Source organism: Canis aureus, chromosome 22 (genome assembly GCF_053574225.1).
Source record: "Canis aureus isolate CA01 chromosome 22, VMU_Caureus_v.1.0, whole genome shotgun sequence".
Classification (NCBI taxonomy): domain Eukaryota; kingdom Metazoa; phylum Chordata; class Mammalia; order Carnivora; family Canidae; genus Canis; species Canis aureus.
The window spans coordinates 5,648,734-5,665,304 of NC_135632.1; the positions used below are offsets into that span (position 1 = coordinate 5,648,734).

General features: G+C 37.8%; 1 protein-coding gene across 29 annotated transcripts in view; it reads right to left on the minus strand.

Annotated features, from left to right (window-relative positions):
• Window positions 1–3,313: 3,313 nt before the first annotated feature.
• Window positions 3,314–16,571, minus strand: part of MBNL1 (muscleblind like splicing regulator 1) — a 279,557-nt gene continuing 266,299 nt past the window's right edge. For 21 of the 29 annotated variants that reach the window (XM_077864652.1, XM_077864674.1, XM_077864670.1 and 18 more), the window contains 4 exons: window positions 13,624–13,659; window positions 12,842–12,936; window positions 9,780–9,854; window positions 3,314–6,769 (listed from right to left, as the gene is read on the minus strand). In XM_077864652.1, the coding sequence (XP_077720778.1) occupies window positions 9,798–9,854; window positions 12,842–12,936; window positions 13,624–13,659 (188 nt within the window). In that variant the 3' untranslated portion in view covers window positions 3,314–6,769; window positions 9,780–9,797. Of the gene's footprint in view, window positions 6,770–9,779; window positions 9,855–10,962; window positions 11,027–12,841; window positions 12,937–13,623; window positions 13,660–16,571 lie in introns of all 29 variants that reach the window. The other 8 variants (XM_077864655.1, XM_077864659.1, XM_077864665.1 and 5 more) reach the window with 5 other exon arrangements.

The window sequence follows — 16,571 nt, forward strand, 5'->3', positions numbered from 1 at the left end:
TTTTTTGACTGTTAGTTTGTTAGATGCCAATTACTGTGGCTTCTTTGGCTCAGCCTCTGCCGCAGGCCTCCAGCTCCTCTTTCATCCTGAACGGAAAGTCACCCTAGATCCTGGGGCTTCGGGGAGGAGGGGGTGAGGGAGGGAGGGACGGAGGAAGGAGGGGGGTGGCGTCTAGGTTTTCTGCTTAACTTTCTCACTATAGGACTTCAGGCAAGAGGCTTGTAATTCCTTCCAGACTAATGGACTGTGGGCCATTCTAAGTGGGCTTTGGAGAGCTGCTTGGCTATAAATTTTTGGCTCCCTGGCACGTCGTTGCCCCAAATTTCAAGGATGTACTTCTGCCCAATGCTCGCTTATTTCTAGACCTCCAGAGCCACTATAGCTGCTGGTGTCGAAGTCTATGACGAACTCGATGTTGGCCTGTGACCCTATGCTGTCTGCATGGGCAATCTTGGTTGTAGCTCTCCTTGTCCAGGCAACTGCATTTCAGTTGCAATTTGGGGGGGGCAGGACTCAGGACCTAACTCCCTCCCCAGAACTGTGTATCTAGGGCCAAAACGGATTTAATCAACTTGGGCCTGAGGAGTCACACAGAGGCGGGACCCTCCTATGGAGATGTTTCCTTCCATGGCTGCTTTTTTAGGTCCAAGGAGACCCAACACGGCCGAGGCCCAGGAAGTGTCTGCGTGGGCTACAAGCTCCCTCCAGCGAGACTGTGCCCGGCAGGTGGAATCACGCAGGCCCACCTGAAGCTGAGCCGAAGCCGGGCCGAAGCCGGCCGCCGAGCTCTCGCAGGCTCCGAGGTCAGGGATTCCACACCCCCAGCTCCGCCAAGAGGCCAGTGGGACCGTTAGAGCTAACATAACAAGCCAGGGGCTTCCAACCACCGTGAATAAAGCTCCTGGTTGGTTTTCTGTCGAAAAAGAAAGTCTATGCTTTGTCGTTATTGAAACCCAGTTAGGGAGAGAGCGACTGATCACTCTGGCTTCAGGAAATCGTTTCTGAAAGACCTTTATCAGATCAGTAGTGGGAACAGATTTAATCTGTGTTCTTACCTGCTGCTTTTTTTTTTTTTTTTTCTAAAATGGTAAATTCAAGAGCAGGCCGTGTTTCGTTCTAGTTCCCAACATCTAATTGGCAAAAGAAAAAAAAAAATTGGATGAACAAAGAAAAAGTCCTTACAACAACAACAAAAAAGGGTTGAAATGAGGGGGGTCAGGTTCCTCAGAAGGCACACAGGGCAGGACCTGCCCTTGGTTGCCTGGGACCCGTGACGGGGGGCAGGTGGGGTTAAGACAGAGCACCTGAGGGTGACAGGCCTCCCGGGCAGGTGCCGGTGACTTTGAGGAGCATGGCAGTAGTGCTGGGGACAAGGAGAGTTCCCAAGCCCCAGGTCCAGGTCAGGCCCAGCACACATCTGGATTTCATTCTTCTGGGGTTGAGAGCACGCCAGACCTTTGGGAGAACCTACTGTCCAAGTCCTGGGGACTTTGGAAAGGGAGAGCTGTGGCCCAGTGTGGCCTCACGCCGCCACAGGCTAAGGAAGATTCCAGATTTACCACCCGCCCCAAGTGCTGCTGGGGCCAAGGCCCCTTCTGGGGATGGTTGGGACCAACAGCAAGAATGACGAGCTGGTGGCTGGGCCAGTGCCGCCTCAAAGCCATTTCAAGGAGGCCCAGTGTTGTCCTGACAGATCGAGAGAACTCAAAACAAATCGCTCGACATTTAAATCTGTTTGACAGTTTTGGACCTCTCGGTGATGTCAATACAGTAGACTTTAAACATTTAAAGCCCAGACCTTCCAGGCTTTCAACAGTTTCCAAATCCTCGAGTAACAGGACAGCACCCTTGACTCTCCAGAACACAGAGCACCTCGAGATTAGGGTGCTGCCCCAGACTCATTCGAGAAGGGAGTGAAAGCAAGTAGAAAAGTCACAAAATCCTGCTGCTGAGCGTCCCACAGGTTGGACTACTTCCTGGGCGAAGGAAGCTCCATTCAGGGTGTGCCCCAGTGACATCCTAGGTGGCCACACGTCCCTGACCTCCGGAGGAATTCCCAAGTGAGAACTCTGTGAGTGTCAAGGGCCTGTAAGGAAAGTGCAGCTCTAGCAGATGATTTTGCTCCCCAGATAAGAAACTAATGACGTCTCAGATGGGGTCCCCTCCTGCGAGCTGAGGACCCCTGGTGGTCCCCACACTAATAGCTCCCCTGGAACAGTAAGTGCTGTCTGGAAAAGGAATATAGGAAACACCCTTTTTCTGTTGTGATTAATAGGATACAGGATCGCTTAAAGCATTTAAAATGTGACAATGGCTGTTCGTTTACTATAATCCGTTTTCAGTTCAAAGATACCCAAAATACTTACGACTATTGGAGAGAGTTGGATGTCACCCAAGATTGCAAACTCCTGCTGTAGATACTTCTCTCCAGGCCAGCTACTCTATGTTTTGTTAAGTGGCCCTGGAATAGTTGGGTCCACTGAGAATAACAGAAATGTTCTCTAGAACTCAAATAGTAACAGAATTGTATTAATTATGAATAATATACTTACTTTCATCGCAGTAAGTTTTAGAGAAACAAAACAACCTGCAACCCCCCCCCCCCCCCCGCCCCTCCAAGATCTACAAAGGAGCATTTGCAGCCTTTGGCCAAATATGAACTGGCCATCACCTAAAATGGCCCTGAATGAACAAATGAGCCAATTTCCTCGTATGGGAACTTTGGCTTTCGCTGGCTCTTAGTGGAAATGGCAAAATGCAAAGGTATATGGGATCCTACACCTTCATTTCAACCAAAATTTTAAGTCATTGTTTAAAAAATTCAAACACACACACACACATACACACAAGTGACGGCACGGCCTGGCTCAGCTGTATGTGTGTGACCTCTTTGATCCCCTGAATCAATGATTATTTCATTACTGAAATGTTCCCTTAGATGGCCAGGCTTCCAGGGTTAGCCTCCTGGGGAAGTCCAACGCAAAACAGCTCTTTGCCACAAAGACAGTGCTCTGGAACTGATAGAAGAGAATCCGCCCCCCCCTTTTACTCAAAATAATATTGGAGAGCATATAAGAGCATCATGCAAGGGGTGGGCAAGACTTTTCAGAAAATACCGGACAAACGTCACACGATTCAGATTCTCACTCTTAGTACCAAAGGAGAATTAGTGAGAAAAATAGCGAATGTCTTCCTCACAATCAGTTAAAACCAGATAATGAATTTTCCTATCACTACGGTCCGAAAGACAGGCAGGCACGGATACTCGAAACGCGCAAAAAAATAATTTACTCTCCAGTCTCAGATACACAAATATACTTAAGAAAGAGAAGTTTTATTAGGGCAATTTCACTTTATTTTTCCATACAGCAAAGTCAACTATCGCAGTAATAATAAAATAAGCATAAAACAAATTGCAGCCCAAGACAAAATACATAATTTTAAGCAACTACAAGCAGAAAGTAAGTTGTGATTACATAATAGTAAAACCAAGCACATCTGTCCTTTCAGCAGATGAAGGCTGTAGGGTTGCGGATAAGTGCAACATGATAACCAGCTGGAGTGAAGGCTGGATACACTAATTCATTAAACGAGTGCCCATTATCACATTTGCTTTTTTGAGTGCTCGAGTTGAAAATTAAAACCGTGAAATTTGAACTGTGTTTTATTTTTTCACCTGCTGAAAGAACAGGATCCTACGGCAATTAAAAAACAATCACATAACAACTATAGCTACGGTGTGCTGTTTGGTTTGCCTGTTTATGGTTTAAATTTTGTGAAAGTCAATACTTGTTTTGAAGATTTTTTTTTTTTGTGAACAATAAACCACTGAAATTGGCAGAAACTGATTTGTATAATATATGTCCTTAGTATAGTTCTTTCTCTCTTGCTTTTTTTTTTTTTTCCGTTGAAGTTTTAAACATGCAGTAGTTTTGAAAAATGTACGGAATATCTGATCCATGATTTCACCTTAATGGTTGAAGTACCTGCTATTTTTGGTAATGATCTTCAGGCAGATTTGGCCCAATGGAGTTTTTGTCAGTCATGAGATCTCGGAAGGATGGCATATCTTTCCAGCTGAAAAAATCCTGGCAAACTACAAGCTGTCCACAATAAAGCAAAGCAACATGTTTGAAGGGGTATGGAGTGCTAACTCTGTGCCACTTTTGCAAGCAATTTTGCTCAGTCTGTCATTTTATTAGCCTTAACAAAACTCCTTGTAATTATAGACGTTTTTATTCAAAATAAGATCTTACTATTATACAGGTTTCTCTCTTTTGACTATATACAGAAGTGCAAAAAGTCAACCTTCTCTCTAGACGTTCCAACATGCTAAATTGCAGCATAATCAACCCTCAAGAGTTTGCACACGCGCTATAATTCTCATTACGTAAACTTTGAGTATTTGGATTATCAACAAAAAGTCCCTTGTTCTATTTATTGATTATGCAGCTTATTTATAACAAGGCCTGATATTCAGGGATTTCAAAAATATTAAACAATACTTTAACATTTGAAATGGATACAGTAGAAAATAAATTTTATTCTAATATCTAGGATCTAGATCTTCTTATAATAACTAATTACAAACAAAATAAATCATCAAAATATTACTCAATTGTCTGCCAGGATTGTTGCGATAGCAACAACTTAACTTCTTACTTAGCAATGATTATATATTTATAAGATATCCATATAAAAGATCTTTGTTCTTTTTAATGAAAACTAGACAAGAACTAACAATGACTGACATTCTTACACTTTAATATTAAATCAGTAAAATATAAATCATTTAGTTAACAATAATACGAATATTCGTATGACACTACATGTAATTTAAAACTGAGTATGTTATGAAGGAAAAACTACTTTAATTTTTTTTTGTATTTTGAAAAATTCATCGGTAAAATCTAATAAAACAATAGTCTATAAACTGAAATGGTATTCAATTGTTAATAGAAAATGAAATCTAATAAATGTAGGAAATGAAAAACTACATTTTAACAAGAAAAATAAGTAATATTCTATAATGTAACTAACTACAATAACATGTGAAGTCACCATTACTCTCTTAACATGATTGAAATTACATTGGTATGGGTTCCAACCCGTAATGTAATAATCTAAGGCTTTAATAGATGTACAGTACAATCAGTAAAATCAACACATCAGTCTTATATTAGAAAGCATCTCTCTCAAGCATAAAAACTTGCAGTAAACTTGGAAGTATGGAAAGTTCTATAACTGAACTTTCGCTTCTCCCATTCCATACTATAACTACCAGTGACCTGGCCCCTACTTCAGCAATTTTTAGAACTGCTGAACAGAGCAAAAATATCCTTTACTAGCTGCAACATCCAAACCACAAAAAAGGAATTCCTTTGGATGAATCCATTCTTAAAAACTGAATGCACATCTATTTTTTTTTTAATTTTGTAAAAGGCTTTCTAAGGCTATAAGCAGTTAATCTGAACAAAACAAAACAAAACAAATCACATATAAAATTCACCCATGTACTTAACCCACCCAATTACTAGGTTAATTAAACATTTCCCATTTTCATATTTTGGTTTATCATGCATCTGATGACAGTGCTGCTTTCTTCTTTGTTTAGAGTCACTATTTTAAATGTGACTGTGATGAAGCATTTAAGCAAATGTGAAACCATTTTTGCAAAGCATTTATAGTCTTTTGACTTTTGACAGAGCTATAAATAGAAGCAAAATAATTTCCTCAAACATTTTTCTTTTGTTATCGTGTCTCAGAAATGGCATATCCCTTTTGAATAACATGTTATACAGTATAGTATGCATAAATATTACACTACAATGCATTAAAATAATTTTATATATATATCTATTATATATATCTCCAGTATGTGTGAGTTTATCTGTATCGAGAGTTTGTGTTGTGCTGTCTATTGTTACCGTAGAGTTAAATTGGCCATTTCTGAGACAGCTTTGGTTTCAAAAAAAAAAAAAAAAAGATGATAAAGAAAAAGAAAGAAAAAGAAAAAAAAGAATGGTGCCCTTTGACTGATTAGTACTAGCAAATAAGCAACAAAATGTGGCTCTGAAAACAATAACACTGAAGAAATAATACTCTAATTTGATGTACAGTCTATGGCACTTCATGAGAATCCTTAACAACATGGTACTTAAAGCCATGATGTGCTTTAAAAGATACACAGTTGTGGTTTTGCTTGGCACATTCATCTCTGTCAGATCCCTCCCTCACCACATCTTAAAATCTATTACATTAAAAATATTACTCTTAAACAAAAATGACTGTGCATGCACGCTCTCATCTATAATGGCAATTTTAAATACAAGGTGCACCTTTGTTATTTGTAAACCTTGAAAGAAATAAACTTATTTTTAAAAAATTATATCTTGGTCTACAGACGTACCAATACATAATAGAATCATGGTTACACCATAGTCTGTCTTTTCCAGATGGCATGAATAGATAGGAAACGAATTAGGTATGCATATTTTAATGCATAACTCTGTGCTAGAAAAGAAAGACAATGTTGTTCTTTTAGACAGGAGTATCACCTCAGCACAAATATCAATTAAATGTACAAAGTGTATAGGCAACAGTGTGCAGTGGATTTCCATGTTGTCTTTTCTTCTGGGTAACATGCAATATGTGGATGTCTTGTGGCTGAGGGGTTTTTGTGTGTGTTGCTTGACGGTATATACAATATGGCTAATGACCTCGTCCTTTACTCTAACCAAGCACACTGTCCTTTCCTCTTTAGTATGATCTACAAGGGAAAAAAGAGATAATCTTTGTTAAAACAGACAATAAAGCAGTTTCCAGGACATACTTACTATGAAAATCGCATTTCTTGATTTAAAGTACACGTTATGTCGTTGTATCTTCCCATAAAAACAACAACAACAACAACAACAACAACAAAGGCTTCACAAGTGCAAGTGGACCTAAATGTACAGCTCTAAGAGAATGGAAGGACATGCACGGCTTAATAAAACTGGGGAAAAATAAAATAAAATAAAAAAATAAAATAAAATAATAAATAAAATAAAATAAATAAAATAAATAAAATAAAATAAATAAAATAATAAAATAAAATAAAATAATAAAATAAAACAGAATAAAATAAAATAAAATAAAATAAATAAAATAAAATAAATAAAATAATAAAATAAAATAAAATAATAAAATAAAATAATAAAATAAAATAAAAAATAAAATAAAATTAAAATAAATAAAATAAAATAAAATAAATAAAATAAAATAAAATAAAATAAAATAATAAAATAAAATAAAATAAAATAAATAAAATAAAGCAAGCAAGCAAGATGGGGGCTCTGCTCAAATGTCACCCTGTACTGAGCTCAAGGTACAATCTGAAAAATCGAGGGGCATAACGTGGTGGCAGTCAGTGGGGGCCAGAATTTGAGCTCACTTTAATTCATCTCTTTTATGGTTTAACAGGTTTCAAGAGTAATGATTCGGTCCCACAAAATGAAAATCCATGCAACTTAAGTCCTATTAAACACAACTCCTCATATTTGGGTGCTTAGCCGGTGTGTGTTTGGGGAAAAATGATACTCTAAGTAACTGTTTTGGATCATTTAAAGTTTGGGATCTTTTTCCCCCCTAAATCCAAGAAACATTAAGAGTCTAAGAACATTAAGAGCCTAAGCTTCAATCAATACAGACACATCCACTTGCTTGCTAATTGATAAACTAATGGCCATTTGGTATCATTTTTTTTTCAACCTGGATTATTGCTCAGAAATAAACACAGTTACATGTATACATACCAAGCGTACCCAATTGACTACAAAAGCTTGAAGTAGATCTTTTTTAAACCTGTCAAAAGGAGGACTTTCCTTCCAAACCTACATAACTACAAAGTAATGTGCTTATTAAAAAATGTGGCTCTCGTTCAGGATGATTATCAGATTACAGAGAAAGCTTATGAAGTAGACAAAAATCATTTTCAGTAATTTAATTCACGATTACAGCATGTCTTTGGTAGCTACTTCTGGGATGGCTCTCAAATATCATCTATCCTCTTCTCCTGCATGGGCTCAACCTTTGCACAGTTATTGCTGTGGATTATTATCCACAAGGGTCTCAGAAACTGGTTCTCGGCTACCACGCCCTCACTTGGCACAGTGTCCCTTCTCAAAGGCCCTCACTCCGCCCTTCTCTCTATCGCAACCATCATTGCTCCCAATTCACTTATTTTCGGACTCTGCTGGAAAAAAAAAAATTGCTCCTTCATCTTTGCTCCAAGAGAAATTTGTTCAAACTTATTTTAATAAAGTGTGCTAAAATGTCCATCTTTTATCCCATTGTCTATTCATCTTGATCTCACTGACATGGGAGCACATAGTAACACACAGTACCAAAAAAAAAAAAAAAAGTCATTGGTAAATGTGTTCAGATACATGAAAGGAAGCAACAAAGAAGGATCGCCCATCTTATGGCCAGGTTCAGTTTTTAAACGTGGTGACTCTTTTTAAATATAAGAAATAGGGGATCCCCGTGTGGCTCAGCAGTTTAGTGCCTGCTTTCGGCCCAGGGCAAGGTCCTGGGGTCTCGGGATCGAGTCCCACATCAGGCTCCCTGCATGGAGCCTGCTTCTCCCTCTGCCTCTCTCTCTCTCTCTCTCTCTCTATCTCACTGTCTTCTCATGAATAAGTAAATAAAATCTTTTAAAAAGATAAATATAAGAAATATTCTGAGTATATATATGATAGCCTGAATGCACACATTCTGAATATAAGATCACCTCTAAGGAAGGATGAAAAATGGCCCCCTAAGTCAACGTGTTTGAAGGAAAAGCAGAAGACTTTCAAATTATCTCTGAGCAATGGCAACATTTTCAGAACTGTGCAATCCTCTAAGGCGACTGACTTCCCTGAAGTACCTGAAACTCACTTGGATGCACAGATGTACGTGCATGCACATACGTGAGTGTGTGTATATACTTATTTAAAGTCCAACTCTTTACATCTGGATGACCCTGTGTGTGGGGGGAGGCAGGTACATGTTCTCATTTAGGATTTAGAAAAAAAAATAAAATAAAATAAACGATGACCTACACCAGGGCTCAGCAAACTCCTACCTGCTGCCTAGTTTTATAAATAAAGTTTTATTGGGTGACAGCCACAGCCTTTCATTTATATGCCACATCCAGCCACTCCGTGCTCAGTGGCTGAGCTGCAGCAGGAAAGAGTGGAAACAGAAGCCATATGGTCCACACGGCCACAAATATTTACTATCTGGGCTTTTCAGAAAAAGTTTGCCAACCCCTGATCTAGGCCACCTATTTAGTTTTAAATCACATTTTTTTTTCTCACACTTGTGTTTATTTCTAATACGAACTAAAAGCAAAATTTATTTTCCCTAAGTATTATGTATATTTAAGTGATATTAACATGTCTACTGTAAATGTGTGTAATAAAATTCCTTATAAGCCGTTTTAAGATAAAAATGGGAGATCTTCCTTATTCTGCTCAGAACCTTCAGTACTGTAACATATGCTGGGTTATAAACATATTCATTCATCTGAGCTTTGTTTAATTCGCTTGTACATTCTACTTATAGAACCGAGCCAGTCTCTAGGCAGGTGTTCAATAAATATTTGATGATACAGAATTTTAAAAATAATAAAAATAAAATAAAATACATATTTTCTCTGAAGTTTTGCAAAATTTTCTCAAGTGCATCATACAAATGTTATCTTAAAAAAGAAACACTACAAGTACACACTATATATGACATAATGAACTTACTGTTTAGTGATGAAAATTCTACATCTGGGTAACATACTTGTGGCTAGTCAGATGTTCGGCAGATATTATGGGTATCTAGCAAATAAAAAATTATTTGATGAATGATCCATGCAAGCAAGCCAACAACCAAGAGATGAAAACATTTTAATATTAAGTTTTTTTTTTTTTTTTTTTAAGAAAAGTGAAATTCAGCTGTGAGGTGACAGTCCTTATCTGGCCAACATAACAATAAGTTAATATAAACTTAATGTCCAAGTAGCAACTCATTGTTTAAAACCTTTGTGTTAAAGACTATTCTATAAAAGTTATCAGTTTTTAGGAAGTAAGAGAAGTAAAACTACCAAAATTTCATGCACAGCAGTAATTGAAAGAAGCCCTTTTTGTTGGCCTACACACACACACACACACCTGTGGTTTCGGTTTTTTTAGTAATCCAGAAATCAAAGTAGGAAATGCCTTGCCTATTTTTGTGCAACCAATTTCTAACATTTTCGTTCAACTTACGGTTCCCTAACTTTTTTTCTCTTTTTTTCCAAATTAAAAATACCAAGGTAAAGATTTTAAAGGAGCATTTCAAAGGAACCAGATAAGAGCACAGGTTCATTTCAAAACATATTTCTGAATCTGGATTGCACATTTTATCATATTATAAATGGGCAAGAGAATTAAAAAAAAACTTGAGGAAAAAATATAGTAAGAAATCAATACAGAGGTGCCTTATTGCAATGGTCCCCAAAGCAATGAACTTCCAATTTGTAGCCAGATTTTCCTCCAACCCAGAATTATGGCTGCTAACCTGGGAGAAGGCTGCACGGTAGAGTGAGACCGTCAGAGGAGTGAAAAGGGTTCTAACACGAGTGGATCCACTTCTTGGCCGTGTTACTTTGAGCCAAGCACTTAATTACTCTATGGTTAACAGTTTCTTCATCTATAAAATGGCACTGATCCCATCTCGGCAAGGTTGATGGGCGAAGAGGGAAATCACATACATGAAGGCATTTTGTTGCTGTTGTTTCAATTTAGATGTCCTAGACTAATCCAACATATTACAATTCTGCAGTCTGGAGTGTAAATTAATATGTCTCTATTTTATTTCCATTTCTCAGCTGACATCTTTACACAGTTTTACAGCATTGGCAAATGGCACGAAAATGTGCTCCAAGCATAATGAAGCTTCTCATACCATTTTTCCTGCTGCTGCAGGACAGGATGTTGCACCCAACAGTGTAGAAGCATCAAGGATGGGGCTGTCGAAACATACCAAGGACCTTCAACACCAATCGATGCAGATGAAGGGCCAGCTATAAACTTCTGCATGCATGCAGGCTGCATTTTGTGGCATCAGCTATTTCCAGCATTGCTAATATACTGTAGGCATATACATATGTATGTATATGTAGATATAATATATGTGTGTATATATATATCCATTTCCCTTTTCTTTCTTTTGGTTGTAAAACAGTATGAAGACCCAAGATTATGCATGAAATGGTCACAGCACAATGCAAAAAGTAAAGTGTCCCCTACAACCCAGGTGGCCCAGGGCATGTTGAAATTTGCTTTGCTATAGTTCTGCTTACACCAGCAATTCTGTAGTCATACATGGTACACGCACAGAGCTCAGCATCATTGATTTGCACCACAAATGGACTGCATTGAATCCATTAAGAAATTTCTGCCATAGATTACTTACTAACATGCCACATATGCACAATCTAGTATTCTTGTAAATGAGTCTGATGTGTTAGCATAAATCCAGGGCTATTTTGACAAGCTTCAGAAAAACTAATGATTCTTTGCCAAGAAATGTTTAAAGCTTGTCTGAAACTTTAAAATACGCCCATTTTGGCATGCTGCTTTTGAAAGTTTTTAATGGCTGCACTAATAGCTTACAGTTCTTCAACAGTACATGGTGTACCGCAGAAACCAGGGTGGCTACCTCTCGCAGCAGTTAACCACAGATTCAGATGGCACTTAACTGGCCTTCTCTTCCCAAGGGGCCACGTGTTGATTCCCATCTGATACTGGTTCTTTGGCCTCATTTGGCTACAGTGAGCCTTAGTCTGTGGTTATCTGAAATTTGACTTGGCTCTAAACCTTATTGAACTTTGCTTTTGTAACGAACGTGCCTATACGTTGAAGTCAAAGCCGACTTCACGTAAGTTTGACTTTGAGTCAACTGTTATTTTCTAAAGCACAACTCAAAATAGGATCAGAGAGCGTTGAATCAATGTCGGTTTTTAACTTTTAAATATTTTAATAATTTTCTTTTGAGCAGTCATTCCTGTACATCATAAAATTCAAATTTCTGAAACCGGCCCCATTTCCTTATGAGTAATCTGTGAAACTGTTACTCTACAAACTTGTATGGAACACCGAATGACTCAATTTACCATATTACCTCTTTTCCTTTATAGCTCTCCAAAACCTATGCTGGCTAATTATAGCAATAAGAGCGCATAGGTTTTTTGTTTTGTTTTGTTTTGTTTTGCATGTGTATGTGTTTTGTTGAAAGCATTGAGCATCAAACCTGGACACCAACCTAATTTATTCTGAATATACAATCTGCTTATCAAATGAAACTGTAATGAATTTATAACGAACTCTATTTACAAGACTGGTCATTTGTGGCATATATGACATGTTTAAACATTTTGCTTTTTATGTTAAGAATTTAGGCGAGAACTAAGAAATTGTATATAGCAGATGGTTCTAATAAAAACCTACAATTACCTGCATTTTTGGTTGGTCAAAATACCTGCACGATTGAGACCAAATGAGAATTGCTTGTGTAAATATCATTTTAGTAGCTTTAGAAATGGAGCCGCGACAACTTTGGAGCACTTATAAATGGCATAAAAGCATTCTGCTGCTCATCATAGAGAGAATGTGTAGGCCAACAAGAGGTATCTTTGAAACCCCATGCTATTAAAGCACCCACTACAGCCCTCACGTACACACGACTCCCACTGACCTCAATGGGAAATCCACGTGCGTAAGGGCTGTTGGATCGAGCCCTATTAGAGTTGGTTTTTAAGAAACAAAGCTGTAAATTAGCAAACCTGGTTGGCTGTGGCTGTTGCAGCGAAGGGAACACTTGTGGCAGATGTTGTTGCTGCGGACACAGTGGCTGGCGTAGCACCGTGCACCATGGGAACTTTCGGAGGGAAAATCATATAAGCAAACATACAGAAGAGTGTAGCAATATGGAAACCATGGCAACATGGAGGAGATAATTGGGCATGGTATTTATCACAGCAATAAGCCATGTGACGGGACATCATCACCAGCGAGTGACATGCAATCACAGCGCAAAGCAGGACAACATTCCAAGGAGAGAAGGGGAAAGGGGATGAAAGAGAAAAAAAAGGGGAAAAAAAGCTTGTTACCATCAAATCAAGAAAATTGACACAACAGGCTTAATTTGCTACGTCAAAAACAAGAATTTCATATAGTGTTCATAGTCAGACATTCAAAATCTACGTCAAAATACAGGCTATTTACTTCATTTATACAGTTATCTGTTTGAACGTATTTTTCTTATTTATTATTATAAAAATACACAAATATATTACTTTTATGATACAGATTTTTCTTTTTTTACACACCAGAACTCATAGTCCAATCAAAATCCACCAAAGGTGACTAAAGGAAACTTGTGTGTAAAGAAAACATTTATGTGAGTCCATGTCAATTAAATAGAAAATGGCATTTAATTGACAGGTGTTAGTAAAAGGGAAATGGACTTGCCCAATAGATATAAGTTAAACTTAGCAGTGGATTTTGAGGGGCTGTGAGGTGCACCATAGGTTTAAGATAATCAAGAAACAAAGCTGGCACCTACCAACACTTGTAGCGGGTGTCATGCACAATATTGAGCCTGCCCATCATGCATTGCAACAGGAAGGTGGATTTGAAAAGGGAAAAGAATTAAAACATCCCATCACACGTGTAATTAGGAAATTCATTTGAACAAAGAAGAAAAATTGTTATTATGGGAACAGTGGCATGTAACTGTCAGCACAATCAAATCATACAATAGCACAGTGATCAATTAGAACTAGTCTCAAGTGAAGAATAAAAGCCAGTTTAACTGTGTGCTGGTACACTTTGTTTCTCCTAATTGCTGCCTATAAATAAAAGTATTTGGGGGAAAAGTTTGCTTAATTCTTTTAAAAATAATATTGTTAATTTGTTTTGTTTTAATCTGGTTCCTAGCCATCTGGCGGCTTTGCTATTTCTGACTTCAACATAAGACTATATGAACATTTTCTTTATATTGAGCACATGTTCAATAATCAGAGAAATTATTTATTATTAAAATGCTAGGTAATCCAATGCACAAAACTGGCTTAACAATGTAATAAAACCAAAACACTCATTGTCATTCCCTTGGTTTTATCTCCCTGTTCACTGTAGCAGCAACCACACAGACACGGAAGGGGTTGTGATCATCCATCCATACAGGAATTTTATTTGGAGGGATACCAAACAATAAATTATGCATAAAGAGAAAGTGAAACTTCTACATCGCTTTTGTTTGGAATTTAAATGTAGGAAGAACATTTAGAGGGGATATACGTGTAGGTCTCAAATTGGTTTGCTTAATAGGTATCTGAGGAGACAGACTGGTTTTTTCACTGCGGGTTTAGACCTTCAGGACTTCTTGGAATAGCAAATATTCTAGAAAATGTCATGTGCAAGAAATCATTGACTGGACTTCAATTAAAAACCCTGAATGGGACAAAATGAAGATATATACATTGCATATGGGGGGTTAACTGTGATGTCTCGATTGTTCCAACCACGATGTTAAAATATTATGTATACAGTCCCTGTTCTCTTTTACATATAAACATTGCGAAATAGATTTTTTTTTTTTTTTTTACCAAGTACAGGGCGCTTCCCACATAAAGAACTACTGTTCTTTCTATGAGATTATTTTAGATTTCTAGGTTTTAAAATATCAAATGATTTTATATTTCTATCTAGATCTTGGCACATCCTATTTAAACACTAGCAGCATCTGGGATGAACATTTGTTAGAAAAATATCTGCCAATTGAGCCTTGTCAGAGATGGCCCTACAAAACAAAGCTGCCATTGAGAAACACGGATTACCAAACTGGCATCCCTGTAACAGCTGCAATTAGTCTGTTATCACAATTAGACCCTGGGCACAATGATCAGTGATTAAACTCGGGGAAGGGGCTAGGGAGGCATCCTCTCAGGTGGAGTAATATCATCCTGACAGGCATTCTTTTTTTTTTTTTTTTTTAAGACACTTGAAGATCTCTATCATTTGCTACTACTATTGAGTCAAAGACTTGTAAAAGACAACAACAGAAACAGACCAGTAACAACAAAGACTTTAATTTGAGACAGTAGAGCAAGCGAAATTTAATCCTGGGTCTAGATCCTGTGAAATCATTATCCTCTCAAGGTGGGGCAAGAGGACTGGGAGAGAGAGGATGGAAAGATGAATGAAGAACAATACTGTGGTATTCAAGGATTTAAGGCCAGTTTAAATACTGTCCAGGTTATATGTTTTAAATTTACTATTTATTATGATGCTGCAATTTGCCTATTATATTTCATCCCATGCATAATGTAGCCTGCACATGCTGAAAGTGAGTTAACTCTCCTCTCTGTCTGAAGCTGCTATGGTTTGAGTTTTAGTTTGAGTTATCTTCCTCGTTACCATTATAACCAGTGCACACAGTTTTGAGAGGGATTGGCAGCAAATAAACATAAGGCAGCAATGAAAATACTAGCCAGGTGCAATAACGCACAAAAATGAAGACATAATGCTGTAGGACCCACTTACCAAAACCAAAAATCACTTTGAAATGACCATAATATCCATCTTTACATCAAATGGGTTGATTTACTAATAGTGATGCGCGAATAGCCAATTGAAATTTTTTCCCTTAATTTTCAACACGAGGCAGATTTTAAGTGAACGTATTTGCCAATTTCAAATTTCCCCTGATATTTGCATGGCAGACTGATGTGTTTTCTGAGGACTGCAATACTGTTGGAAGATGCAGGAGGAACAAGTGGGAAGGTAATTTAAAAAACACGACGCCTGCACAGTTAAAAATACCTCAAGGAGAAGGGAAAGAGGTAGAAGAGAGAAAAAGGGAGTCTAACGGAGATTTGGTTGGAGGTCTGAATTTGGATGTGATAATTCAAGCCTATTTAAGATTAGAAGTATAAAGCTGATGTAAGGTCTTCCAAAATGTGTATCCTTGAGGCCTAAACTTGTGTCATTTAGAGCTAAAAGTTCACAACACAGCAAGAGCTTCATACAGTTCCTTGCTGTTTCTATTCAGTGTTTTGAATTCTATTACGCTGCGCTACTGAATTCAAAGAACAACAAATAAAACCTAGTGCTACTACCTTCCAGGCTTTATTCTAAACTCTCAGACCTGCCTATGAAAGTGCTTTAAGAGACTGTTTTATGGAATTACGTTTAAGACTCACGTAAACACAACCTTATGAAATAATTACCATTAGGAACCCCATTTTATATGTGGGGGAAAAAATCAAGGTACAGAGAGATCGTAACTTGTGGGGGAGCTGGATTTAAACTCCCCAGCCTGATTTATGATCGCTATGCTGAGTTTCAAGTAAACCGTCTGCATGAATTTCATTGATTATAATAAAAGTGACAAGCTGGGAATTTTTTTGTTCCTGTTTTCCCCTGTTTTCATCCTTCTGCACCTCCCCGCTCACCTCCACATCATCCCCAAAGAAAATTTCTAAGGCCCTCCCTCTGTTTCTTCATGTC